We start from the raw sequence: 27,504 nt of genomic DNA, 5'->3' as shown, positions 1-27,504 counted from the left end.
ATAAGCAATACATATGATAATTTATCATCAGTATGAATTCAGCTTTTATTTTCCCTGTGCTCAAGCAACTGTGTCCTGTGTAATATCCAGAAAAAAATTCTGAGCTTTCATAAAATGCATTTGTTTTAGGAGACATTTTCTCTTAGTAGGAAACAAAATTATTCCTCTCTACCTCTACAAAAGAGAAGAAAGACATAATCATATAATGAATTTGTTTAAAGGACTCTGTTATTCATGTTGTAGCTTTTCCCCCTTCCCTTAACTACTGGCACTGGTCTTTGAACAAAAGTTTCTTGAAGTCCTGAGATGCTTGAGACTAGAGGAAATAGAAAGCTGTGTTTAACTCCTAGTCAAGAGTAATTGTGTATAGGTTTGTAATCAAAAGACACCCTCAAGCTAGGCTCTGAGTATGTCTTTGGACCACAGTCTGGGCAAACTCTGTGGCTTGCCTGTAATTCCATGATGGTCCTAATCATCCAACACAGCAAACTGGATGGAATGCATCAGGACTCATTTCTGTCCTACAATTAGTGTTTTTTCATATGAAAACTTGAGGGCCTAAGCTTGCCTAAGGTAAAGATCTTGTTACAACACATGCCTCAAACTGAAGTTTTGAATCCATACTTCAAGACAGACTGCTGTAAATCCTTTAGTTTCAGTGATAAATGGGTGCTGAGCTGGTCCTTAGGGATAGAATAAATTAAATTCAGTATGTGCTTGACGTTCCTTAGAATTTCTGGGGCTCCAGGGAGGTAAGGTGAGACTGATGCCACTCACAGCTCAGCCACCTACGCTGTCAGTTTTCATGTGTCCAGAATTCTGTGATGTGTGGCCCGTATGTCCCAGAAGGCTGAGCCAAGGAGAACCAAGCTCCTCCCTTATTTCACAATTTGTTACATAATCACTTTACTGCCCATGAGCATTGTTGGCTTCAGTGGTTGTATGACCCCATAGTGAGGGAAGCCTTCATCATCTTCAGCTCCCTCTGTGGCTTGTTGTGCTCTGCAGAGCCTTTCAAGGTCATTGATGGCTCCAGATACTGTTTATCCAACACCACATTCCAGCCTCTGATTACAGAGATGGTACTTGCAAACTGTTTTCCTTAGATTTATCACTGGAGAGCTTGTATACCCTGTCTCTTCCCAGGTATTATCTCTGGTAACCTGGCAACTATTGGTCTGTTGCCCTAAGTCAAATCAGCCACATACAACTTTCTCTCTTACACGTACTCTCTGTGGATTGTTAAGGGGTTTTCAACATGCCGAAACATCATTGCTTTGGGAGCTCAGATGACAGCTTGTCATTTGAAGTGCATAAAAATAATGGCATAATTATTTACTTGGAGATTTTCTTCTTCCTTAGCAGAGTGGCAACATGAACTACATAGATTGGAATGCAAAAAACCCTCACTGAACTTGTTGCAAGACTTAGGGGAAAAGAAATTGCAAGATAATAGCAGTGGAGACAAACTGTACATTAAGAGAAAGATTTCACATTTTCCCCATTAGTCGAGCCTTTGTCTAAGCCAAATGAGTCTGAATGTACATGTCTTATGTTATGAGAGGTCTGCTCAGGTGGCCAAGGAGAGAATAAGGTTGTCTGCCTGCATAAATTAGAAAACCAGAATAGTGGGAAAATATTTTCAACTCCTTTAGAAGCTTCTACTTGAAGGGAGGTTGTAGCCAGGTGGAGGTTAGTTTCTTCCCTCAGGCAACCAGCAATAGAACAAGGAGGGACAGTCTCAAGTTGTGCCAGGGGAGGTATAGGCTGGATGTTAGGAGGAAGTTCTTCATAGAGAGAGTTATTGGCATTGGAAAGGGCTGCCCAGGGAGGTGGTGGAGTAGCCATCCCTGGAGGTGTTCAAGAAAAGCCTGGATGAGGTACTTAGTGCCATGGTCTAGTTTACTGGCTAGGGCTGGGTGCTAGTTTGGACTGAATGATCTAGGAGGTCTCTTCCAACCTGGTTGATTCTATGATTCTACTTGTTCAGCAGCCACAAATCACCAGAGCATAGCTATGACCTTTTTATCTGTCCAGAGTGACAAGTGAAAAGGCTGACAGAGGAGCTCCTTTCTCAAGTTTGTACCATCTGGAGATTTTCTTTCCTTGGGGGTCTCTCTTTAGGCAGGGAGGTGGCCACTACAGCTTGTCCACATCTTCTGAGAAGCACCTGTAATCAAAACCTGCTGTCTTTGTCTTCCATATTTATTGTGAGAGCTGTAACTCAAGCATTCGGGATCTTGACCAATAAGAAACAAAGCTACCTTAGAGCAGTCCCTGGAGGTGTTCAAAAAAAGACTGGATGAGGCACTTACTGCCGTGGTCTAGTTGACTGGATGGGGCTGGGTGATAGGTTGGACTGGACGATCTTTGGAGGTCTCTTCCAACCTGTTTGATTCCATGATTCTAAAATAAAGTTTTCTTCCAGCAGTACAGACTGTCAGATGGAAGGGGGGGGAGTATTACAGCCTACCCTTGTTCGTTCTTATTTGCTCTGAGCCATTTCTACTGCTGCTCTGCTTGCAGAAGAAGTATGACGTTTTCTTCATGCTTAAAATTTTGTTTTCTTCTGCTTTTTCCTTAAACTCACTGAAGCTGCAGCTCCGTACATAACGACCACTATGGTATTTGCAGCCTGGTTCGTGTGTGTTTGCTAGCACAGTAGCTGCCACAAGATGGCAAGGTTTCTTCCCTTACGCTGCGGCGAGAAGCCCGTTTTAGGAGAACCAAAGGGGAAGGGATGCAGCAGGGTGGAAACGGGGTCAGAGGAAACTGGCCTGAGGACTCTGATTCCTCCTGTTACAGCCATGCTTTCTTACTCGTTAATAAATAGAGAAATATGTTGTCTTTGTTGTATAATGGCTTTTACTGACAAGACTTGGTCTCTAGACCCTTCACCGTTTTCGTTGCCCTTATCTAGAGAGGCTCTAGCACTTCTGTGTCTTTCTTGTAGCAAAGGGCCCAAAAATGAACATAGTATTCAAGGTGTTGCCTCACCAGTGCTGAGTACAGGGATCATTTCCCTAGTCCTGCTGGTCGCACTATTTCTGATCCAGACCAGGATGCTGTTGGCCTTCTTGGCCACCAGGGGGCTCTGCTGCCTCATGTTTAGATGTCTGTCAATCTGCAACCCCAAGTGCAGGTAGGATTGGTTGCATTCAGACTGACGGACTCTGATTTCAATCATTTATGTACCCATTCCATTCATGTGAATATGTTACATGGGTGGACAGAGACATATACATACAATTTAAAGACTGAATAAAACGTGGTCATCAGCCCTGACTAATCTGACTCTTTAGGAGGTAATTTGTATCCTGGTCTCTCTTTTCCCACTATTTCAGCTTGTGAATGCTTTCTTACCTTTCCCCACTTCTGCTATAGTCCCTCTCACAAAAATGCCTGGCATGTCCCTCAGGCTGTTCTTGCTCATAACCAGGTAACGGCAGATCAGAAACATACCCTGCTGTCTTGAGATGAAGAACTGCTCTTTAAAAGCAGCAAGGATTTCACTTTGTAGTGAAAACATCCTTTAAAAGACCAATGTATTTTGCATTAGTTTCCTGACAAACGTTATCTTCCATTTCTGGGTTGTCTACTTGTCAGTCTAGTTGCTGTGATATTTTGGCCTCTTTTAAGTCTCTCTGTGGGCATGCTTGTGTTTTCAGTTCAAAATATAACTCAGTTGACTACTCATCACCAGAATACTGAACTTTTATAACTCCCCAAATGTGGGGGTTTTTTTTTGTTCCCAGGGAGTGCTGTGGGTTACCAATGTAGTGGTTCTTCCCATGTTTAACATGTCATGCTAAATCTCTCATATAAAATGTAAATCTGAGCAAATTTAAATATCTCCCACTGCTATTAATGGGCTAATGGTTATCTGAAATTCTCCAAGCCAATAACCTTTTCATTACAGTTAACTGTTTCTTCTTATCTCACTGTTTCTAAATTTTTGGGTTGTTTTTTCTTTTTTGGCTAAGGCTGAAAATAAAAAGGGGGGTCGGGGGGGAGGTGGGGGGGAAGAAAAAGCATGCAAAAAGCATCAGCAATGGCAGTGTTGCCCACGTTCTGTATAGGATAGGAACAAGGGAGTTTTCTATTTCTTAGAGTCCCTCTGAAACAATTGCTTAGAAATCTGATTTCACTAGATTTGCGTAAAAAGCTGCCAGGAAAAAAAAATATTTGCTGATTTTGATTTAATGCTTCTCAGGCAGCTGATCTCTGCATCTCTTTTTCCAGTATGTGTTGCCCACTTTTCACGCTAAAAATTGAGACGTTTGCATTTTATACCTTCCCAATCTGAGATGCCACCTTAAGATGATAGACATCTGCAACATTAGTCTGATTGAAAGCCAAGATCTTCCTTGAATGTAAAGAGTTTTCAGATAGGTGAGAGGTACCTCAACTCAAAGCCACAGATCAGAGAAAACAACTGGAATGACAAATTATAAGCCCAGGGCGTATTAAATGTAATTTAAACAAACTGGTCATACAGAATCCACTTCTGGTTACTATAAAGAATTACTTTTTCCCTGCTATAAATTGTACATTTTAGTTTATAACTTAGCTCCAAGATTTTCATCTAGATTTTCTTTTTAATTTGAATTCACTAAGAGAATATAGAATCCTCTAAACGTCTTCGGTTTTACCGTATGATGGCATAGAGACAAGTAGCTCTGAGGCTCCTGGAATGAATAACATTTGTAATCTCAACAAGAAATTTCCAATTATGTCGACTACCGAAGGCACGAAGCCCAGATAGCTCGTGTCTGGATGAGTTTTTGTCTTTCCTAGTTGCAATTGACGCCCTTGTCAGCAGGTGGCACTAGAGACTTATCTGTTAGATTGAAGTGGTCAGCGCAAGACTGGACGTAAAGTTTTCTTCCTTTCCAATTTTCCTTAGATCAAAGTGTCATAGGTCTAGGTCACTCCCTCTGCTTTCTGTTATAGACCCTTGTGATACTGGGGGTTCTCCCATAGTGTTGTCCCTGATGCAGTCTGATGATCTCTTTTTCATAGGTGAAATTTAGGCAGGTTCAAAAGCAAACTGTTTTGTCACGTGTTAATCCCTTGAAATGTGCTGTTTGGGAAATAAAGACATTTCCTTCAAAAATCCAAACAAGCGGGGAGACTCAAAACTGCTTGATGAGGAGGAAGGAAGAGAAAGCAGGAAGAAATATAACTGGAAAGATTATTACTTCGCAAAGCCACACTAGTGAGAGATTTAGACAGTCTGTCTGGGGAACCTAAATTCCTAGTTGAAAAGTGGGTAGGTTTTCCTAAGTATGTTTGTCTGAGATGCTGAGTGTTTATTTAATTTTCTTGAGCACACTCAACCCCATGTCCATATAATATCTAGGTCCTCTTGGCCATTTGTCTCACACATTGCACCGACAGCTCAGAGAGGATGTAACAATGGTAAAGAAACTGACAACATAGCATCTTGTATCTATTTTAATATTGGTAATAGAAATAAGGGGGGGGGGGGATTGAAATTGACCTGGGAAATAACTGAAATTTAATCACTGAAAGATTATGCATGAATATGATTGACAGTTCAATGTCAACTTGGAAACAAGTAAACTTATTTGCTGACCACAAATGGACCCATCTCTCTCACCCATTCTGGCAAACTATTGTTATGGATTAAATATAAATGAATACAAGGAAGCAAGAAATTCCTTTGGTTTTAGGGTTGAGGAGCAGCCTCAGCTTGCAGAACAATGGACACAATACATTATTTCCAGGATGGGGACACCTAATTTGCAACTCCATCTGCTGCAGAGCACTGAGTATTGAAAACATCTTGGTGATGATGTACAACAGGCTGTAGTTCTGAAAACGTATCACAAATCAAGCCCAAGCAAGCCACTGGTCAACTGCATATCATTTGGAGGGAAGTCATCTTTCATCCATACCTTCTTTGTTTTGTTTCCTTGCCTTAGGTTAACTGGGTATAGTGATGTTGGGTTGATAGTTGGATTTGATGATGTTAAGGGTCATTCCCACCCTTAATGATTTTATGACTCTAAGTGACACTTAGAATCAGCTTTGGAAGGCTCCTTGGAGTCCAAGAGATACATACTTTTTATGTACAGTATCTGGTTCTGACACTTGCCTTATGCAGATAACACTGCATATAAAAATAAATATAAATTTTAATTAGTAAAGAATCTATTTCTTTTAATTATTTAGTAGTTCACATGAGAGATTGAATGCTTCATCTGTTCAAATAGTGCCTTGGTAGACAAATTCATATATTTTGTTTTAAATTACTATATTTTTTAATTAGGTTATTATGAAATGCTGCCAAGGCATCTAGTGAGGTGAGACATTAAAATGCAAAGACATTTTTGTTTAGATGGAGTGAGGCAATGTCAATATATAATAAACTCTAATGATAATGTTTCAATAAGTGTCACATCTTTTAAAATGCTGAAATAATATTTTTAGTAATTGATAACTTTGTAAATCAAGAAAGCATTCCTCCATTATGAAGTGAACTTTTAAAGCTGTACCTGTCCTTATGGAAATTTAGTTCTGCTTTCCTTTAGAGTATTTTAATTTGCTAATCATGTAATGCTCCGTATTTGCTAGTGTCACAAGACAAACCCTAGATTGTGATTTAGTGGTGCTTGACTTTATAGGTGCAGTTACTAAGAGAACTCCTAAAAATGTCTTCCTTTAAATTTCGATATCTAAATGCAGTTCTCTGAAGAGCTGAACATTGCTGTATTCTCCTGCAGTCACCCTTCAAGTATTGCCTTCACTGAAAATTTGAGGACTATGTCCAATAAGCTACTTCTACCAAAAGGGAAAAGATTGGGCATCAAAAAGGCATGATTAGTCATATGTTTGGCCAGAGATACCATTTACCCCTGTAGTTGAAAGACTGGGCTATTGAGTTCATTGAATTGGAAAATTAAGAATTGTGAACCACACATTCAGTCAATTTAAATTAATTTTGATGATTTTCCCAGATTTAGGCTGCATAGCATGAATCGTCCCACATCATGAAACTAAGTCATCTGTGAATGCAGGCAACTAAGTCTTACAATAACATCTAATTTGCAACAGCTGAAAAATTGACTGTTTTCTTAATCTTGAGTGTATTCATTAAAAAATATTGCCTTCTGGAACCACATTTTATGGTTTCTGTATGATAACTTACAAGAAACACAATCCTATTTCCTCTTCCCCAAACCCAGGTGTTTTAAAAGTGATTAATTCAATGTTATTCAGAAACAATTACTCTACTAATATTTGAAAAAAGCAATTTCACAAAGAGGACAGAGTGCTGAGCCATTGTGTCTAATATTTTATCAAAAAAGGTTGGATCAGATGTTTCTTGAGATCCTTCCCAGCCTTGTAGTCTATGGTTACTAGTCTCAGTGAGGGCTACTAAATGGACCTGTATCTTGCTGGCCTCTCTAAAAATAGTAGTAAGTGTTATGTGTTCTTCTTCTGTTAGGTCAGTGGGAGTTTGTGGCAGTGTTCTTCAGAGAGGGCTGTAACTGTGAGAACTGTGAGAAAGTCAATCCAAATTCCACTTGGCAGGACCCTTCCACCCTGTATATTGATTTTCAACAGTTCCTTCCTATCTGTATTTGGTTACATCTCCTATATTTTCATTCCTGTTCAAAACACTCAGTCCTAAAGTGTTGACAAAATCATATGAAACTCTGAAAAGAAATATTTCAGTGTATTTTGGTTTACTAGTCCACAGTACAGCTTGGAGAAATAGTAATGTTCTCTGCAATAATTTTTATATCAGTGAACTCTACTCCAGTTTTCACGTGGATTTATTTTTGCATTTACTGAAAGTCACTGAAAATCTCAGTCATAACTTTCATTATATGTATTTTAGATTAAAGTAGGATCAATTTGATTTTGCCATGTTTGACATGATCTTGCATTTCTTCTGCTTTCTCTTTTCCAAGCACCTAAGAATGTCTGCCAGATAAAATCAGTCTGCTCATTGCCTGGGAGAATGACAGCCTAAATGGTTGTGGTTTTGTTAATGTAGTCATAGAGTGATAGGATCATTTATGTTGGAAAAGACCTTCAAGATCATTGAGTGCAACTGTAAACCTAAGACTGCCAAGCCCACTGTTCAGATGAAGGCCTTAAAACCACAGTGAAAGTGACAAACCACCAGGAAGAGGTGACAGAGACTAAGCCCAATGACAATTAGAAAAGCAAAACAGAATCGTATGCCTTTCCCTATTCCCACCCCCACCCCAGCATTTGATTCCAAAATTCAGCAGGACCTTTATTTTCCAGACCTCAGATTTAAAAAGATCTGGGTCAGAAGCACCATATCCCTCCAGAATTAATTACGTTCAGGGCTTATCAATTTGTTTTTCAAGTGGAATAATCAAAGCTTTGAATTTCTAAGATAACAAAATTGCATAGTACCAGTTTTCATTTGGCAAGTGGCTTGGATCCAAAAGATACCACGTAGATGGCCTTAAATAAGAGGTTTTGACTGAATGTAAAATGTGGATCATTCGTAAGACTTTTTTAATTGTGTGTAAAAATGTCTGTGGATTAAAGTTTTGTGTGGTTTTAATTAGCTTACCACAATGTTTAATGTTCCTGTCATACCCAGAATGAAGTTCTCATTTCAGTGTATTCCAATCATTGCTCTGAGGGAGGAGAGAAACCCTTTCTGAGAGGACTTGCAATTTTTCTAATCTTACTCTTTTAGAAGTCAGTGTAATCAGCACTTTTGACAAATCTTGTGTGAACTTCTGAATTACTTTGCTCTTGCAGCAATGGCAATAGGGAACTACCTGTTCAGTGCATCACTAGTTCAACTGAATCATAGGAATATTAGTTTCAAAATAATTGGCACTGCCTTTTGTATTCTAAGACATGAGCAGGCATTTCAGTCTAGAGATAGATGGTGAGCAGTAATCTTGCTGTAAATCCTTGTTACTTCTTTTGCAGCAGGATCGCAGAGGGTTTTTCTTATGTTTAAAACCAAACTTCATTAAAAACATACCAGCATGTTTTGTTTGGCATAGCTGAACTGAGAACAGAAATGATCTGGGGACAAATTTTGCAAACGTATTTTGGATATCCCTATGGTTTTGGTATCTTCTCTGAACAGACTATCTAACAGAAGCTGCTATTCAAGAGCTATTTGAAATGGGTTTGCAAGGTGCCACAGAAAAGGGAATAGAAAATTTGCCACCTAAATTCTTCAATGCCTAAGATTTCAAGTAGAGATTACTAAAGGGTCTTGCATACCTTTGTTTCACTTTGCAGTCTTCTGTTTACATTGATGAGAAAGCTAAGTCTGCAAGGGGATAAAAATGTTCTTTATCTCTTCCATTGTACTGGCATCTCTATTCAATTTGTTTTCAGCTTATTGTGAACACACTTCTGGTTTACGTATTTCTGTATCCTATTGAAAAAAAGTTATTATGTGCATTTTTAGCAGTTAGTTCACAGTAGGAACTGATATTTGGTAGTGAAACCTCAAGGTGAGAAGTACTAATCTTTCCAAATTCCTCTTATTTCTTGTGGCTTGGAAACATTCCTACCTAGACAATGGATTTGGTTTTGTGAACAGACCTCAATCCTTAATAGGCAGTCACATGTGGTGTTCCCCAGAACTCAGTACTGGGGGCAGTTCACTTTAATATCTTTATCAACAATCTGGATCCTCAGTAAGCTGGGCAGGAGCATTAATCTTCTTGAGGATAGAAAGGCTCTACAGAGGGGGTCTGGACAGGCTTCATCAACAGGCCAAGGCCAATGGTATGAGATTCACCAAAGCCAAGCGTTAAGTATGATTCTATGATACTGTGCTTGGGTCACAGCCAGCCCATGCAATGCTTAAAGCTTGGTGCAGAGTGACTGGGAAAGCTGCCTGATGGAAAAGGATGTGGAGGTGCAGGTTGACAGTTCGCATGTGACAAGAAGGCCAACAGAATCTAAGCTTGTAGCAAGAACAGTGTGACCCCGCAAGAGCAGGGAAGTGATTGTGACCCTGTGCTCAACACTGGTGAGGCAACACCTTTTAATACTTGATTCAGATTTGGAGCCCTCACTACAAGAAAGATATTGAGGTGCATGTCCAGAGAAGGACAATGAAGTTGCTGAAGCATCTAGAGAACAAGTCTTATGAGGAGTTTGAGGGAACTGAGGTTCTTTAGCTTGGTCAAAAGGAGGCTTGGGGAAGATCTCATTCTCTACAACTACCTGAAAGGAGGTTGTAGCGAGTTGCAAGTCAGTCTCATCTCCCAGATAGCAAATGATGAGCCAAGAGAAAACAGCCTACCTTGTGCCAAGGGAGATTTAAATTGGATATTCACCAAAGGAGCTGTCAGGCACTGGAACAGGCTGCATAGGGAATGGGTAGAATCCTCACCCCTGAAGGTAACTAAAAAACATGTAGATAGGGTGCTGAGGGACGCAGTTTAGTGGTGACCTGACAGTGCTGGGCTTATGGCTGAACTTGATCTTAAAGGTGTCTTCAACCAAAATGATTGTGCAATTCTATGATTCATGATTTGGAGGTATTTCATAATGCAAAAGCATAATCTGATGTCCTTTATTACTAACAACGACTCTTCTATTTCTTTAAAATGTTTGCTTCCTATTTCACCTGCTACAGTCACAAAGAAAATACTTTACTTCTATGTAGGATACCACTTACTCAGAAATTGTCTTTGATTTATTCCAGTTTAAAACCATTTTCCCTAGTCCTATAGCTACAAGATCTTGTCAACACTCCCTCCCTGGCTTTCTTGTGGCTCCAGAAGGCTGCTATTTGGTCTCCCCAGAGTCCTCTTCTCCAGGCTGAACAACCCCAGTCTGTCTTAATAGGAGAGGTCCTCTGATCAGTATTTGTGGCCCTCCTGTAGACCCACTCCAGTAGGTCCATGTCCTTCCCAACAAAGGTGTGCAGCCTCATTTAGACTTGGGAAAAGGTGCTTCCTTCCATACATCCACCAATCTAATTAAGACGTTAAATTAGATGCTTTAAAAATTTTGATGTAATAACTTTGTTAGCACATTTTCTACCATTTTATCCCACATAGGCACACAAACAGAAGTCCTAAGAAAAGCAACCCAAAAGTGGGAGCAATTGCCAAGCTGGAGTCACTTTGGAGTTTTGCACAGAGTGAGCAAGAGCTCTGTAATTCAAAGGATACTGTCATATGTGTGTTGATAGTGTTGCATCCTTTAACACGGTCTGGTGGTGAATTGATAAAATGTAGCTTTTTCCATCATTCTAAAAATCAATCATCTTCTTGTACTTTTCATCTCTGTTAAGGACTTTACTCTCCCTCTCAAGCCAGCCATTACACTGATTGATTATGACTAAAATTTTCTTGAGTCCTACACACTGTGAAAGAGAGATCCTATACAATGAGAAAGTGGAACATGTTCAGCTTTCTTCTCATTGTTATAAAAGCATTAATCTGAAACGAAAGGTTAAAGCAGCAGCTGTTCATTGGCTGTACCATAAAACTTTGTCAGTTTGCATTGCTGTGAGCTCTGAATTGCCATTTTTAATGCCTCATTTTTTCGCAAGGGTTTTTTTTTCAAGCTCTTCCTGTTCTGTTTTGTAGACAAAGCGAGACAGGTTCACTAAAGTGAAGAACTAAAAATTAATTGGGAATCTGTGTTAAAGCTGTTTCAATAAACAGATGAAAACTTTGAAGTAGAATCTCATAGTGAACTGATGATGATAGCAAATAGTCTTTTTGAAGTGTGCAAGTACTTCTGAGCCCTTAAGCAAAATCGAGATATATGAGTTTGAGATGCATTTTTGTAATGTTCTTGAGTTATGTGAGAATTGATTCTGTTCTGAAGGTTTGTCCCATTAAATGTAGCAGGCTAAAGTGTCTCACCAGTGCCATAATTACAGGGGATGTAAAAAGTAAAGCAGGGTAGCACTGTATTGCATTTTACTAATCAAATTGAAATGCATATAATTTGTTTGCAGAGTATGACACAGTGGGTATAACTGCTATTAAAATCAGCTCTCTATACTGAATTGGAATGAATTTGTTACTTAAGCAGAATCCAGATAGATTGACAGAAAAAGTTGTCTTAAGACTTTCATGAAAACTTAGCAGTATTCAGCACTTTGTTCCTCTAGAATTGGTGTATATAAGTTTTTTTTAATTAAATAGCCCCTTGAGCACTTATTAGTCTATTAAAAGCCTAAATAGTTTTTCAGTTCAGCAAAGCTGCTTTTGCTGCGTATCTGGCATTTGCCTACTCTTTTGTATTTGCAGTATGTTTTGAGATGTACCCGCTCCAAGATGGTATTGCATTTTGAAATGCTAATTCTAGGCACGATAGGGTTGTTTCAATGACCTAGACTAATGAAATTCTTAATCTGCTACTCATTAGCACCAATAAATATTTCTACTGTACATCTCATAGCTATTTGTCTACAAATTTGTGTTAGATGATATGTTTCCAAGTACAGGACTATGTGCTGTATTTAGGAAAATCTATGATCTGCAACTTAGGTATGTTGTGCAAAAACATTAAAGACCATGAACGTTGAAAGGATTACTGCAAAGTGAAATACATGGAATTTTTCCTAGTAACATGAGTCAGAAATTGAATTTCTAAGATATAGTTTAATGAACAGAAAAATTAAGACCATCTCTTTATATATCATTTGCAATTGGAATTGTATAAATGTAAATATAAAGGATGGTTTTGAATGGAATCTTTGTTTACATTTGGAGAAATATTTAGGATGCAAGCATTCTAACTCCTTTTAATGGAAGGGAAGTGTGTTTTAGTCCCATAATCTTAGAATTTTGAATCAAAGCATCTCTTAAGACTGTCTCAATTGATAAACAAGTGTTTAGATACAGTGGAAAAGTAACTTAGAAGTATTGTTGCTGGGTTATGACAACCTCATCAAGGCAAAATACAAGATAATGAGAAGTCCCAGCCAAACTAGCAACCAAAAAATGTAGCAGAACAATTGAAAACCAATCAGGGCAAAGATCAAATTAAAGAGTAGATGAAAAAACTCAGGACTTAGTTAAAACAAAACAAAATTGCTCAAAACCAGAAGGCGGCAAGCTAAGAACAAACGTTTTAAGAACTGAGCTGGATTAGGAAAGAAACTGATCTAAGATAACTGGAACAAACTTGGTTCTTACAGAGTGTGTAAAATACAACAAGTCAGAGTGATATTTATGTGAGATTGATTTACCATTTTTCCACTTGCCAAAGCAGAAGGAAAGATGTGTTTTTTCACTGTAAGAGCCTGATGTTTAACTGGGTTGTTGGTTTTTTGTTTCAGAGAGGAATATCCTCTTACACCTGGTTTAAAACAATAAATAAATATTCCTCCAATGGAAGAACAGAAAGCTTTATGTTATTGCTGCCAGTCTAAAGGGACCTGTACTTAATGTGTTTAGTATTTTTTTTGAGGAAAAAATCAGGAGCCATTAGGAATAACTGCATTATTCCTTTTAGGAATAGGGTTGAACAAGTTTCACTTCAGAATTGCATAAGAATATGAATAATGACAGGCTTTAAGCTGGGAAAGTATCAAACCTTTCTAGAACCTCTGTCAATCTTTGGGACTGAGGAGAAAGATGTGGAGTAACTGTTTGTGTAAAACCACCATTCCGAATTGCTTAGTGAAAGGTTCCAGCTTCCAACATATCCTTATTTTGTAGGTCTTCTGAATCTTGTGCAAGTTATCCAAATGTAATTGAGGACACAGCACAATTCTCAAGAATGTTCATTGTCTATATCTGCAGTTGCCTGAGTTTGCAGACCAGTGTCTATACATGGAAAGATTCAGAGCAGGGTTCAACCATAGGTGATCTCACTCATTCCCAATTGGAGAAGACGTTCCACTGTCAAGAGCAGAGGTTGGTCTTCCATGATCAGGACATTATAGGTTTCACTCTCATTAGGATCAAGCCTCTCCCATGTTGGGCTAGTGTCCTCCTTCTTGAAATGCTGAGTAATAAGTAGGCTGAAGGACTGACAGGCCAAATATTGGCTAGAGCTGAATCTTATAACAATTGCTATTTTGTCTGGGCATATGGGATCGTAAGTACAGCTTGGAAGAAACTACAAGATATCATCTTGCTATAGAAGCATGGAATTGTTTTGATTGGAAGATACTTCAAGATCGTCAATTACAGCTGTTAACCCAGCAGTAGCAAGTCACAAGGAACTGATCTGGGGTAGGGCGTCCCTGTCCATGACAGGGGAGTTGGAACTAGATAATCCTTGTGGTCCCTTCCAATCCTGACTGATTGTATGATTCAATGGTTCTGTGATAACTACCATATCCATCTCCTAAGTAGGTTTCTCAGAGGTATTTAGCCTGTTCTGACATCCTTTAGCTCTTCTTAAGTAACATATAGCTACCTTCATCAATAACAAGTTATCTTCCCAACAACTGATTTAAATCTCTATTTCTGTAATGTATGTCCAAGACTCTTCTAACTTACAGAGGCTACATCTTCTTCACTAACTCTTCCTTTCTTTTTTTTTAGTTCTGAGTCAATCTTTCATGTATTTAAGAACTATTCTGCAGTACCTCTACACAGCTGATTGTATTTTTCCCAATATTTTGTCATTCTTGGAAGTTCCTGTCTTTACTAATAGATAGAGATTCTACTTTCAAACATACAGGTGTTGATTCCAACCTTACAATCGTAGGAAATTGTTAGTCATAGAAAAATGCTCAAATGCACTTGGTGGAGGAATGAGAATGTGCTGTGAATGGGGCAAGGGACAGGAAGAGGAGCCAGTATGGGCTCCTACTTGAGGAATAAGGTGGCTGGCTTTATTCCATACTTTTATAATCATATTGCTACATGGAAGTGATACATGATGATAAAAAGAGCTCAGTCTAATGAGGGAAGCTTGACAGTGAAGTCCTTAAAGACTGAAGATAAATGCTAATATAACAGTGAGACAAATTATATTCTTGTGAAGGAACTTCATTTATAAAGAGAAAATTGATGATGGTGAAAAAATGACCAGTAGTTGGGGAGCTCTTTCCTGCTATCCGAAAAAGAATCTTTTGTGGTGAAGTGTTGTTACTGTCTGATAATGCCGAAGAAAAGTAAAAAAGTCAGAAATGTAGAAGATAATAGAGAAAAATAATAGCCAAATAGTTTTCTTAAAAATCAAACAGCTCCAGGGAAACCTTTCTTCTGTGTGTTTCTTGGTTTTGTGAGTTTTTGTTGGTTGTTTGTTTCCTAAATTGCTAGATGATGGGAATCCTGTGAATGTAAGACATTTCATGGTAATGTAGATTTGATGAACACTTGAGGTTTTAATGAAATCTTTCAAACTGTACATTCTTCTGGATATGAACAATTGGGCAGACTAAAATTAGCTGAAGTAAAGGAGAACTGTTAAAACATCTTGACAGGCCTCTTGGCTTTAGTAAGGGAAAGTACTGCTGGTTTGAAAGTATTGTGCCACATGACTTCTCTTTTATCCACACAGATCTTTAATTCACACAGTCAGCTGTGGACTGTGTACTAACAAACACTCTTGCAGGACTGAGACCTGAGAGTTTGGGTTGAGAGCACTTTGAAGTAGTGACCATAAATATTTAAAAACAACAAAGAAACCCAAACAAACAACAACAACAAAACACCACAGAGAATAGTAACAGTTGTCAGACAGAGCTTAGAATATGAACTCTTTGGGCCGAGTTCAATTGCCAAAATATTTGCCTAGAAGCATTTAAGATGGCCTGCTTCATCAGAATGCTCCAGAAGGTTGTACATTTCTCACAGGTCCTGTGCCATATTTTTCTGGCACTTTGTGGATGCCTCAGACACCATAAATTATCTAAGTAGTGCTAGACATGGATGTTTAGGGAGATGAAATTAATCCTTTAGTCTACAGATAAGCTTTTAATAATTTTTGCCTCTCTGGAACTCCCATCAGTCTTTATTTCTCATTTTCTTCAGGAATGCTAGCCAGATTTGTGCTCTTCTGACAAGCATTCATGGAACTCTTTGATTCTTAAACACAGGAAGTACAAATTTAGCTTTTCTTATTCTGCTTACCACAGCTTGTTCAGTGTTGTATCAGTGTTAGTCTGGAATATGGTTTGGTCAATATTTTAACCTCTGTCCTCATTACATCATAAAGAGGATATGTAATCATAAAACTGCCTTAAGAGCTAAATAGCATTTTTTGGTAAAACAAATTCTATTTATCTAGTATTACACCATATTAAAAACCGTTGTTGACAGATAATTGTCCAAATGTTTACCAGTAAAAGCTACACATCAAGTACGTAATTTTAATAGATCAGTAATTGTATCAAAGATTATTTATTAATTGAAGTTAAATGTTTATCTCTACACATATAATTTCAGGGGGAAAAGTCATAGTGTCAGAGATAATATTTTCATAGCAGACATCATAAAGAACAACCATAGTGGAAGCTATAAAAGGATATTATTCAGGAAGGCTCTTTGAGTGCATTGAATTAAACACTGAGAGACAGAACATACTTTAATCCTCCTCCACCTTCCTTTTTAGTCTAAGATCTGCTCATTAAAAATAAAATTGAAGATAGAGCCCAGGCAAAGTGTTTATTGATGAGTAATATGTGACATTCAAGTCAGCAGTTATACTTGTAAAATAGCTGTATTTTTTCTTCTCCTACACTTAGGAAAAAGTTTGAGACATTTATTGCAGTGTTCAAAGAAAGACTGCTTATTGGAACATGTAGAGTGGTGAGGAGAGAAAGTTGAGAGGCGATGTGGAGTATGCAGATGTGGACATGATTAATTCTTTTAGCACCAGAAACAATGAACTGGTAAACGTCATTCCAATAGACTCCACTAAAAATATTCAAACTTTTGTAATCATTTAAGAAGTGCCTTTATAAAAAAGACAGTAAGATGAATGTGACTGGGTGATTTTTATTGCTGATGGGTTCCATTCGTTTTTTCCCACTTCACTAAACTTGCTGCACTTAAGCAGCTGTAAGCAAGACAGTGACTTTTCAAGTGAATTTTAAACTGTTTTAGCAGATAACAGTAACATGGAGAATCAGGAGGCTGCTGTACCCACCCAGAGCTAGCCAGCACATTTAAGTTTGTGGTTTTTTTTATGAACAGGCATAGGATGATTCACCAGAGTGTATTTATACTGTTTTTAGTAAATGTATACATCTGATACATCTGAGGCAGCTGTAAAAGAAACACCTACAAATATATACCTAAACCAGTAAGGTGGCCTACAAGAAGGCTGGAGAGAGACTGTTAACAAAGGCCTATACTGTTAGGACAAGGAGGAATGACTTCAAACTAGAGAAGAGCAGATTTAGATTACATGTTAGGAACATGTTCTTTACTACGAGAGTGGTGGAACACCAGAACAGATTGCCTCATGTACAAGGTGAGGATCAACAAGGCTTTGGGCAGCCTGATCTATTTGAGGATGCCCCTGCTGACTGCAGAGTGTTGGACTAGATGACACTCAGAGGTCCCTTCTAACCCAGACCATCTATGATTCTATTCCACTGTAGAGAAGCCATCAGAGTTGCAATTAGCACACTGAAAGAGCAATAATGACTGTGTTTTAGGAGTCATTGATTTGAAATAATTTGTATCCCATGAAATTTGCATTCAGTTTACATTTTTATATTATATCATTACCAGGATATTTGCATACAAATACATGTTGTAATAAAAAGTACACAAAAGAACAATAGAAAAATGCATGTCATTGCACATGCTCTGTATAATATAGTGAGGAGAGCTAGTAATGTATGTCTAGGTTAAAGACATGACAAAAATTAACCAAAAAAAAAAGCCATTAATTATAAGGAAAAGGCATGATAGATATTTAAGATTCATAGAATCAGTGAATTCTGTGGTTAAAATTTAATCTAGGCTGTGGAAAAAGATTGAAGACATCTTACCACATCAATGTGAAAAGGAAAATTTGAACAGAATAATATGGATGAGAGCCTTCATGTAGAAGTACTAAAGGAGTAAAGAAAGATTGCTATCTCAAGCAGCAAATCTAAAGACAGACCACAGATCTCTGGAGCCTGAGTCAGATCATAGACCTGATTCAAATGGAAATTAACTCAGAGGGAAAAAAAAAACCAACAACAGGAAAACTGTGGAATTACCCTCAAGGCATATAAATTGTTGCAGAAATACCGTCTTCTATGGATATAAACAGTGAAGTGCTGTCTGAGTATATGTAATGCAGGATCTTTCTATACTGTACAGGCATTTTGTCTGCTGCTATGTTTATCAATGACTTAGATTTTTCTTCCTGTCACTGTTGATATGCTTTGCAATTTCCCTTCTTTCTGCCAACCTTCACAATAGAGATGGTGTTACTTCAGCTGTAGCATTTTGAGATAACTATAGTTGAAATAATAAATAAAGAAAAAATTACCCATTATGTTCACTTTCTTCAGGCTACACTTTATCCTCATACAAATACAAAGCAAATGAAAAGATATGTGGTCAGATTTTGACAGAGAGAGACAGAGTGGAGAAGTAGAGCCAACATAAAGATCTTGCTTAGGTAGCCAGGGCTGTGCCAGTGTCAGGACATGTGAATACTGAATGCCTGAAAAGAGAATTAAACTATGCTCTGCGTGTACTGGACATATAACATTAAAATCCAAAAAGAAAATAAAGATGGTAAAAATATAATTTTAGGTTAGGCAATTTGAGAGAGACATTCCTTTTTATTTATGTACTTTTAAATTAAGAAAGTAATTGCAGGTCAGTGGTTTTAGATGGATACTGCACATTGTTCCTGTCTTTGAAAAGGAGTATTTTACTTTCTGAATGAGGAATGATCCAGGGGCAGCTGACATTTTTTTTCAAGTGTAAGCCAATGGTCTTAGCTTTAGATATATTTGAGGAGTTCAGGGAGCTGTTGTTAATCTCTGCATTTTAAAAAGCAACAAGACTAATGGTAGTAGTTCTCAAGGCAATTCAGACACTATATTTACTGTATATTTCTGGAATATCCACCTCTTTTGAGCTCCGTAGCTGCCACTGGCATCTTCTTTCTTCAGTGTTGTCATAACTGTCATCTCCCAAACATGGCAAGTTTCCCCTCTTTTGCCCTGCTGCTTTTATTGAGATGTCTGGGTTTTCTGAAATGCTGCCTCCTTTTTCCCCCCCTTGACTCTGTGGTTCAACAAACCAGCAGGCAATGTCGTAGTTACAAAAACGCACAATCAGCAGAGTATCACTTAAGTCACTTTCCTGAGGTGAAATTGTTGAAAGAAGTAAACATAAGCATGAACCCAAAAAATGCATTTTAGATGTTATTTCCTAAGTAACCTGTCCACGAGCTCAGAACTACAGTCAGAATTTCACTGGTCAACATATGTTGATTTATTATTTTTTTAATTAGTAATTTTGCTTGAAAAAAGTAGCACAAACCATTTTCAGGTCCTCATATGTGTAATTCCTAAGACCTCTCAATATAGAGTTATTTTTTATTAGTTTATGAGATCCTTAATGCAATATTTATTATATGAGGGCTTTTTCAAGGAATTTTGGTGTCTGACATAGTACATTACCTCACTTTGTTTGACTACATGATTCTATGTGCTTTCTGGATTTTATTAGCTGCTATCAAACACATTTGATAAGAAAAAAATCAAAATAAGTATCTTTTGTCTCTGAGCTTTGTGACAGAGAAAATAGTTAGAGCCAGCATCTCCCCTGGATTTTAGGAGAATGGTATTACCCTGCCTTGCTCTGAGAGACTGCTGGTTACCTTCTGTCAGTGAGCAACTGTCTCACTGCAAAGCAGAAGCACAATCTCATCTCTTTTGTCTGTGTTCAAGGCAATTACTTCTTAGAAAGCGGAATTTCTTCAGAATGACTATGTACAAGAGCAAACGCAGAAACCAAAGATGTAAGTAAATTGTGAAGTTTTTTAAATGTTCCTACAGAGGAGGGAAAATAAGTCTCCAGTTTCATTGAAAACCATTCTGTACTTTACCCTGCTCCTGTTAAATAATAGCAGGAAAGCAGACACAGTATTCCCAGCCAATTATCTCACTGTATCTCTATGTTAAGTGCATGAAAGAGCTCTAAAATTTAAAAAAAAGAAAAACAACCAACCCTCCCTAGTTGCCATGGAAACCTTCACTAAGTGGTTGCTTTAGAATATCAACAAAGAAATAGAAATCAAATATAAGTTTGGTTTAGAACAGCATCCTTTATGTAGGGGTTAACGACCAGCTAGCTGTAGCCTTTGACTTTACAAGGTTGGCATGCTTGCACTTGATGGAGTTTTTTCTGTGGTTCATTTTAGGAAGCCTGCAATATCAGAACTTTAAGGGCAGTTATTTTATTTTCCTTCAACACAACTTTCATAATAATTAACCAGGTTTGTTTTTTTTTAAACTACAGAGACAGAAATAGGGGGTGGGAGGGAGGAAATTATGCATGTGTCTCTTGTGTATTTAAGCACTCTAGCCCTGAAAATTCACTGACTTGTAAATGCCTGAGTTTCCAGTCGGGCACCTGTTTGACTTGTTAAATTGTTAAGGCATCAGCCAGGGAAATTTAGGCAACAATATTGTCTCCTCCAGAACATTACGAAAGGATGACTGAGGCAAGTAAATATGAAATGCTGTGAGTCAGGTGATGGAAATCCAACAAGAGGCCAAGTTAAAAATGGAGAGCATGTCTGAGGCTGAGAAAAAAGAAATTGCATGTAGCAGCTGTGTGCTTTCAGGGAGAGTAGGAGGGGAGGGATATTGATTGAAAAGAAGGTAGGTTTGGACTTTATTTGGACAGGAGCATTGTTACTATTCAGAGTTGAAAGCATGTATGAAGCTGTATCACTGACCTCAGTTTATGGTACTTAAAGCTTCATCTGTACAGGTCTCCTTCAGTTTTTCTTGCCCAAAACAAATGGATGTGCTGCCTATAGAAAGTTAGAGGGACAGATCTCTGCTAAAATCCCTGCAACAGAAATCAATTATCTGCTTCACATTCAATAAAAGAAATTATCATAAATTTTGTTCCCATCACAGTAGTGAAAGAAAATTATTTCTATGCAGGCAGATTTTAATTAATCCAGTTCATTTTAACATACTAATTATTCTCACCATTGTTATGTAAACGGGAAGCTCTTTCTATAGCGAGCTGCATTCTTGCATTCTCTCCTCTTCTAGCCTGGTTATGGTGTGCAATAAGAAATTAATGACTGGGTAGCAAAGTTGATAGAGTTTTTGTTGTAGCCATATAACCATTCATGAAAACTGCACAAGATGCTTTGAAGATGGTTTTATGAAGAGAATTTGCCTTTTCCCCCTTTCCCCTCTATCCCTGCTGACCCCAAGGATAATCTTGCCAAGAGGAAAAGAAAGAAAAGAGAATGAAAGATAATTAGAACCAAATTTGCAGGTATAAGGTGGCTCATGTAATTGTGAGGAGGGCATTTTTTTATTTCATTTTTGAAACTACTTCTAATTTTAAGATTTCAGCCAATAAAATATCTCAATCAATTTATTTCTGCTATATTAGATATCAATAGTATATGCATGGAAGCTTCATTGATACATGTTAGATAGTGGCAACTGCAAAAATGTTAGAGACAAATGGAACCCTTTGAGTTATTTTTGCTATTACTCCTAATGGTATCAGTCAAAGGCTTTTTGAAGCATAGATCTCATCTAAGCAGTTGTTATTCTGAAATTTGAGGGATAATGGTAACAGCCATGTTAAATAGTAGACAAGTACTACATTTTCTATCCTTTACACTTAACACATGATCTGTTTCAACATGGAATGCATTTTTGGTGGCCCTCAATAAAAAATATTTAGTATATAATTTCCAGTATATGTAGTGTGAACTTGAAGGTTTATATCTCTTCACTACCTCTCAGTAAAAGACATGAACATTTGGCAATGAAACTGAAGTGATCTTTGTGGCTATTTCTTATTCACTGGAGTTTTGCTTCTAGGCTTTGTAGACTCTAAACTGTATTTTAAACATTCCTTTCCTAACCTGTTTCTTTAATGTTTAAAAGGTATTTTTGTACCTAAATTAAAAGCCCATCTGATTAGAAAGAAGAATATTAAGAACAGATGCATGATGACCTTTTCCTAACATAAAATATAAAAAATCCCCATTTCCAGTTTCTCTCTTGGGTACAAAACTGGTGCTAGAGTAGATTCTAAAAAACAAATGTATAGTTACCCATCTCTATTAAAAGGTTCTTTTTTTTTTTTTTTTTTTTGCAGCTGCAGCATCATATATGTCTTCTAAATTCAAAACTACTCTTAATTTTACCCTATCATTGCAGCTTTTTATTATTAGTAGTATTCTAGCCAGTGATATTCGTATTAAGGAGTTAGCCTATGTTATTTATTCCATACGTGGTTGTAACTAGTGGGTATTAATACTAGATATCACAGGAAATAGTAAAACTTGCATCTCTAAAGAAACAAAATTCAGAGTAAGGCTGTTTCTGTAGGACTGTTTGTGTGTATCTACCTCAAAACAGAATCTCCACACATATATTTGTCTGCACACTCAGACTCACAGTATATTTTGTCCTTAGGTCTGGATGTTCTCTACGTAATATGCTGGATTCTCATTTCATTGCACAAACCTAATGACTGAGGGAGGGGAAAGCATCTTAACAAATGCCATCTTGTAAACATTGAAAAGCTGGTAAATGTATGTGGTAAAGCTTGTCAGAAATAAAAGATTTGAATGTTAAACTGACCTGCTTTGGGGTTGCAGTTGCTGAAGAGGATGATCAGGATAAGCCTTGTAGTAGGTTTCGGTGCAAGCCTTGTAGTAGGCTTCAGTGCACATGTGGGTCTCCTCCATGGGGAGGCAGTCATTCATGTCTTCTGGAGATGCTTTGAAGCAAGTAGGCAGCATCCATTTTTCACAGAGGTCTTTCTTGTAGACTTCTCCGTTATAGGAGTTAACGCAGGTTATTACTACTGAAAACAATAACATATGAAAAAATACATGCTTATAAACCAGTTTTTAAGAAAATCTCGTTATTATTTATTCATGGTTAGTATAGCTTCACATCTTAAGTCAGTATCATATTGTGGAGGGCCGCGTGTGAACAGAATGAAAAGATAATCCGTAATGAGGGCTTCACTCTAAGACTGTAAATTTGGCTCAGAAGAAATGTCTGGACTGGAGGTTGGAAAGTGAAGCCAAAGATGGAACAAAACTAAGAGGAATCATAGGACTAATCTTTTGCTTTCTTCAACTTCACATTTTCAGTACTCCATAGAATTATTTTATGCAGGTCAGCAATAACAATAGAAGCACAGTGGCAGTTGAGGCAGAAAGCAGATACTTTTGAGTATAAGGAACCAATGATAAAGTCAATGGTTATCATAAGTGTAGCTACAGATCCTATCTCCCTCCAAGGAGTTAATTCCAAGGCATCAATCCCAGACTTGTTCACAACAATGTGAAGACTCCTGTCAAGATCAAAAAGCCTTGCAATTGTGCTCCTAATGCATTAATGATTTCTGCCATGTCTTGGCTACCAGCTCCATGTAAAATATGCTCCCACTGCATAATACAATTTGCCTAGCTGAAATTGTCATTGCTAATTTTCATGCTGACATGCAGTATTTATTTTTTCTTTTTAAATTTTGAGATCTTGTGAAGATTCTGCTTCTTTAAAAAACAAATTATGATTATTTATACTTCTGGGTTTTGCTGCGTAGGGTTTTTTTAAAAGAGTATTGGGAGAGGATAAATCTATGATTCTATTTCCTTTTATTCAGGTGATTTCTCTCTCCTTACAGAAGATACGTCACAACATTGCTTGTTGCTGTCAAATGGATTATGATTCTTTAGCCTCAGTCCCCAGTTTTGATTGTCCAGTTATAGGTTTCCTTGCATGCAGAATGCTGTAGAAAGTAGCACGTGCACTATGAAAGTGATAATAAAAGTAAAACCAAATGATTTTCACAAGTTACGCAGGTAGCTGCTGCAATGTAGAACACATGTGGCTGCTACAGAAGGCCATAGTATTTCTGGCTTTAGTGCTGTATTTTGAGATGAGTTGTCCATAGGTGCCATTCAGTGTGTGTTATTCAAGTATGTGTCCTCCTGGAGAAAGAACTTCATGTATACTGATAACATCTGGAGAGGAATTACATGAAATTCCAGTCTGAAAGAGCATTTTGTCCTATTAAGATTCTTTGTTCGATTGAATTGCCTGCTATATTATCTTTTATTGATAAGGTCCCACTTGCCATCTGTTCATCAAGGATTTGCTCTTCTCATCTTATTTGTTCACTTTTACAGATAGCATAATCACCTTCAGCCTTAACATATAGAATTAGCATCTGTTGAGTCTTGTTATAATACAGTTTGATCAGCCCATGATTACTTCAATCTTGGTTTTGCCTCTTAGGGAACAGAACAGCCACCAATACTGAGGCTGCTGCTGCTCAAAGAGAATAACAGGCTTTAATATAGTGTATTCTAGGAGTTAAAGTGACTGGAAAAACAAATCTCATTGGGGAAAACAAGTGTAGTTACTGACCCAGATACATATAAGAAAACTCTGCCTCTTTCTCTAAGACATCAGAGACACAGACAACAAGGGAATAGCTCTTTAACATGTTACAGATAGAGCTTTCTTTGTGTAAAGCTATTCTAAAATAGCCCCAGGATATTCTTAGTGCTGCATACCTTTTTGAGGAAATAGACTACAGTGTAAGTAAGTATGTTAGGGATGAGCAAGACCCTCATGAGCTGCAGGAGTACAAATGTCTGAATATTTACATCATATGGATAGCATCTTTATCCAAGAAAAAATAATTAAGAAAACTGCTACTCATCAAGTCAAGAGCTTCAGGGATAGAAGTGCTCTTCTCATAGCTTTGAAGTGAATTCATTGTGAACTGAGAAGATTGAAAGATTAATAATCTGGCCAAAGCCTACATACACAACTTTCATGATGTTCTTTATTGCTCAGTGAAAAGTAGAAATTCTGTCCCTATTCAGTAAATGTTGGGAGAAAATACTAAAAGTGAGGATTAAAGTTTGAGGAAGTGAGACCTTTCTCTCACCTTTTCAAGATAGATTGCAAGGAATAAACAGTGCAAGTAGACATTCAGGACATCTGAAATGCAAGTGCAGAACCTAACAAAGAAATACAGTCAGTCATTTCCATTTTCTGGAGGAGAAACTCAGGGCAGCAAAAACCCTTAAAAGCTTTGGCTTCATTAAAAAAAGTTACCATTTTAATGTTGGGAGAGGTTTCTTTACTCTGTATAAGTTAGTAGAATAGTGGGCAATGCACAATTCAATGAAAAGAATAATCAGAACGCTAGGATGATCCCATGAAAAATACATCGGCTATTGCTAAGGATCATACAAAGGGAATTACTATAAATAAGTGAACATATGCTAATATAATAATGTCATTTGGATTATGTGATTTGATTTGTATTAGGAGAATTAACAAATGAAAGTAACACACTGTTGGAAGTTTGCACGTGAGAAGTTATTAAATGCCAAGAAGGTATCAGAAATACAAATGTATTACTGATTTTCATAGAATCAACCAGGTTGGAAGAGACCTCCAAGATCATCCAGTCCAACCTAGCACCCAGCCCTATCCAGTCAACTAGACCATGGCACTAAATGCCTCATCCAGTCTTTTCTTTAACATCTCCAGGGATGGCGACTCCACCAGCAACCTGGGCAGCCCATTGCAATGCCAATCACTCTTTCTGTAAGGAACTTCCTCCTAACATCTAACCTATACCTCCCCTGGCACAACTGGAGATTGTGTCCCTTTGTTTTGTTGCTGGTTGCCTGGGAGAAGAGACCAACCCCACTTGGCTACAGCTTCCCTTCAGATAGTTGTAGACAGCACTGAGGTCTCCCCTGAGCCTCCTCTTCTCCAGGCTGCACACCCCCAGCTCCCCCAACCTCTTCTCACAGGGCTATGTTCCAGGCCTCTCACCAGCTTCATCACCCTTCTCTGGACATGTTCTGGTATCTCAATATCTTACTTGAATCAAGGAGCCCAGAACTGAACATGCACACAGTTCTCAAGCCTGCTCAGGCTGGCAGCAAATACTACTATGAAGGAGCAGCATGTACTGTTGAAACAGCACTTACAATATTTGTTGGTTAGTCTTCTACAAGGAATCAAAATCCACAGGTTCTAGGAGTGCACTCTGGTATTGACCTGAGATCAGGGAAAACCCATTGCTGTTCTTAAAAGTGAGGTGTATTGAAGTAACAACCAACAGGTTGACAATAGTCACAGTCTGAAGCAATCTAAATAGAAAGAGAATTCAGGTTCTTAAATTGACCAAACAGAAATCCAGTAGTGAGAACTTGAAGCTATGTGACTTCAGGCTAAGTGAAGAAACACATATACTGAGTATAATCAGTTGTGGAGATAATTTACTGAAAGTATTTGCTCTTTTGGTTGGGGTTTGAATCCAGATTGCTCATCTAGTTAAAAAAGTCTCTATGTACTATGAATCTGATTAGAAAGTATCTATTCAAGCCTTACTATGCATATGCAAGCTGAAGAGAATGGTATTGCCATATAACCTTTAAAACTTAAACATTTCTGGAAATCTCTAGCATTCCTCTATAAAAGTCTCTGTAGCAATGCCATCTATCCATCTACTCAGAAAGAAAAAAGAAAAGATCTTGTAGAGCTTCAGAACAGAGGATCTTTTCTCTTAAAGGAAAATCTGCTGTTGCTTATTTTCATATAAAATAGCAACCCTTTTTTTACAAAAAGACTTGCATTGCTGCGTATGAAAGCAGTGCAAGTCCTGACTTTAGACTTTTTGCTTTCAAAGTTGACCTGCTGCTTTTTCTGTTGCTTGTCCTGTACTTTCTCTGTAGGAACAGAGCAGGAAAGAATAGTTTCATCCTATCTCCAGTACAGTTCTTAACTTCACATAAAGCTATGACTCTACCCTTTCCTGGAATCAAAACTCTTAACAGGCTGAAGTCTCAGTATTTCTGACACATGCAGTCTTTTGTCAATAAATTACAAAGAACTTTTATTGTAGAATTAAATATACAGAATTAAATGTTTCAGCGGCATACCCTAAACTTTCACTAGTCATAATACCAAGCACAGTATGTGGTATGTGCATTGAGCACCTTCACAAGGACAAAACTCGTAAAAGATTTTTGAAAATACCTCTGAAGTCTCTCAAATGGATATCCAACATCTGATAAACCATTACAGGGATATTTAGTGTTGAATTGTTAGGCAAAATGTAAATGCTATGTAAAGTTCAGCATTTTTTCAACAGTTTTATCTTTGAGAATCTTTGATATTAAAATTCAGAAATATTTCTGGGTCCTACTTCAAAAACCTTTTCCCCTCCTCCCTCCAAACACAGCTCAGAAGGAACAGAGATCTTGGGTACAGTAGAGTGTCATCACAATGGAGACTGTGAACACACACAACCAATATTTAGAGTCTGGATTCTATCTGTGGAGCGTTCAGCATCACATTTTTAGTTTTGA

The 27,504-nt window shown here is 37.7% G+C and overlaps 1 protein-coding gene across 13 annotated transcripts in view; it reads left to right on the top strand.

The window, feature by feature from the left end:
- RALYL (RALY RNA binding protein like) overlaps positions 1–27,504 on the top strand; it is a 392,319-nt gene that overhangs the window by 265,696 nt on the left and 99,119 nt on the right. The window contains exon 2 of one of the 13 annotated variants that reach the window (XM_064154590.1): positions 19,829–19,899. The exons of the other annotated variants lie outside the window; for them this stretch is intronic. Coding sequence (XP_064010660.1) covers positions 19,863–19,899 — 37 coding nt within the window. The 5' untranslated portion in view covers positions 19,829–19,862. The remainder of the gene's footprint in view (positions 1–19,828; positions 19,900–27,504) is intronic. 13 annotated transcript variants of the gene reach the window in all.

Source organism: Pogoniulus pusillus, chromosome 14 (assembly GCF_015220805.1).
Source record: "Pogoniulus pusillus isolate bPogPus1 chromosome 14, bPogPus1.pri, whole genome shotgun sequence".
NCBI lineage: Eukaryota > Metazoa > Chordata > Aves > Piciformes > Lybiidae > Pogoniulus > Pogoniulus pusillus.
This window is presented reverse-complemented; position numbering and strand designations above follow the sequence as displayed.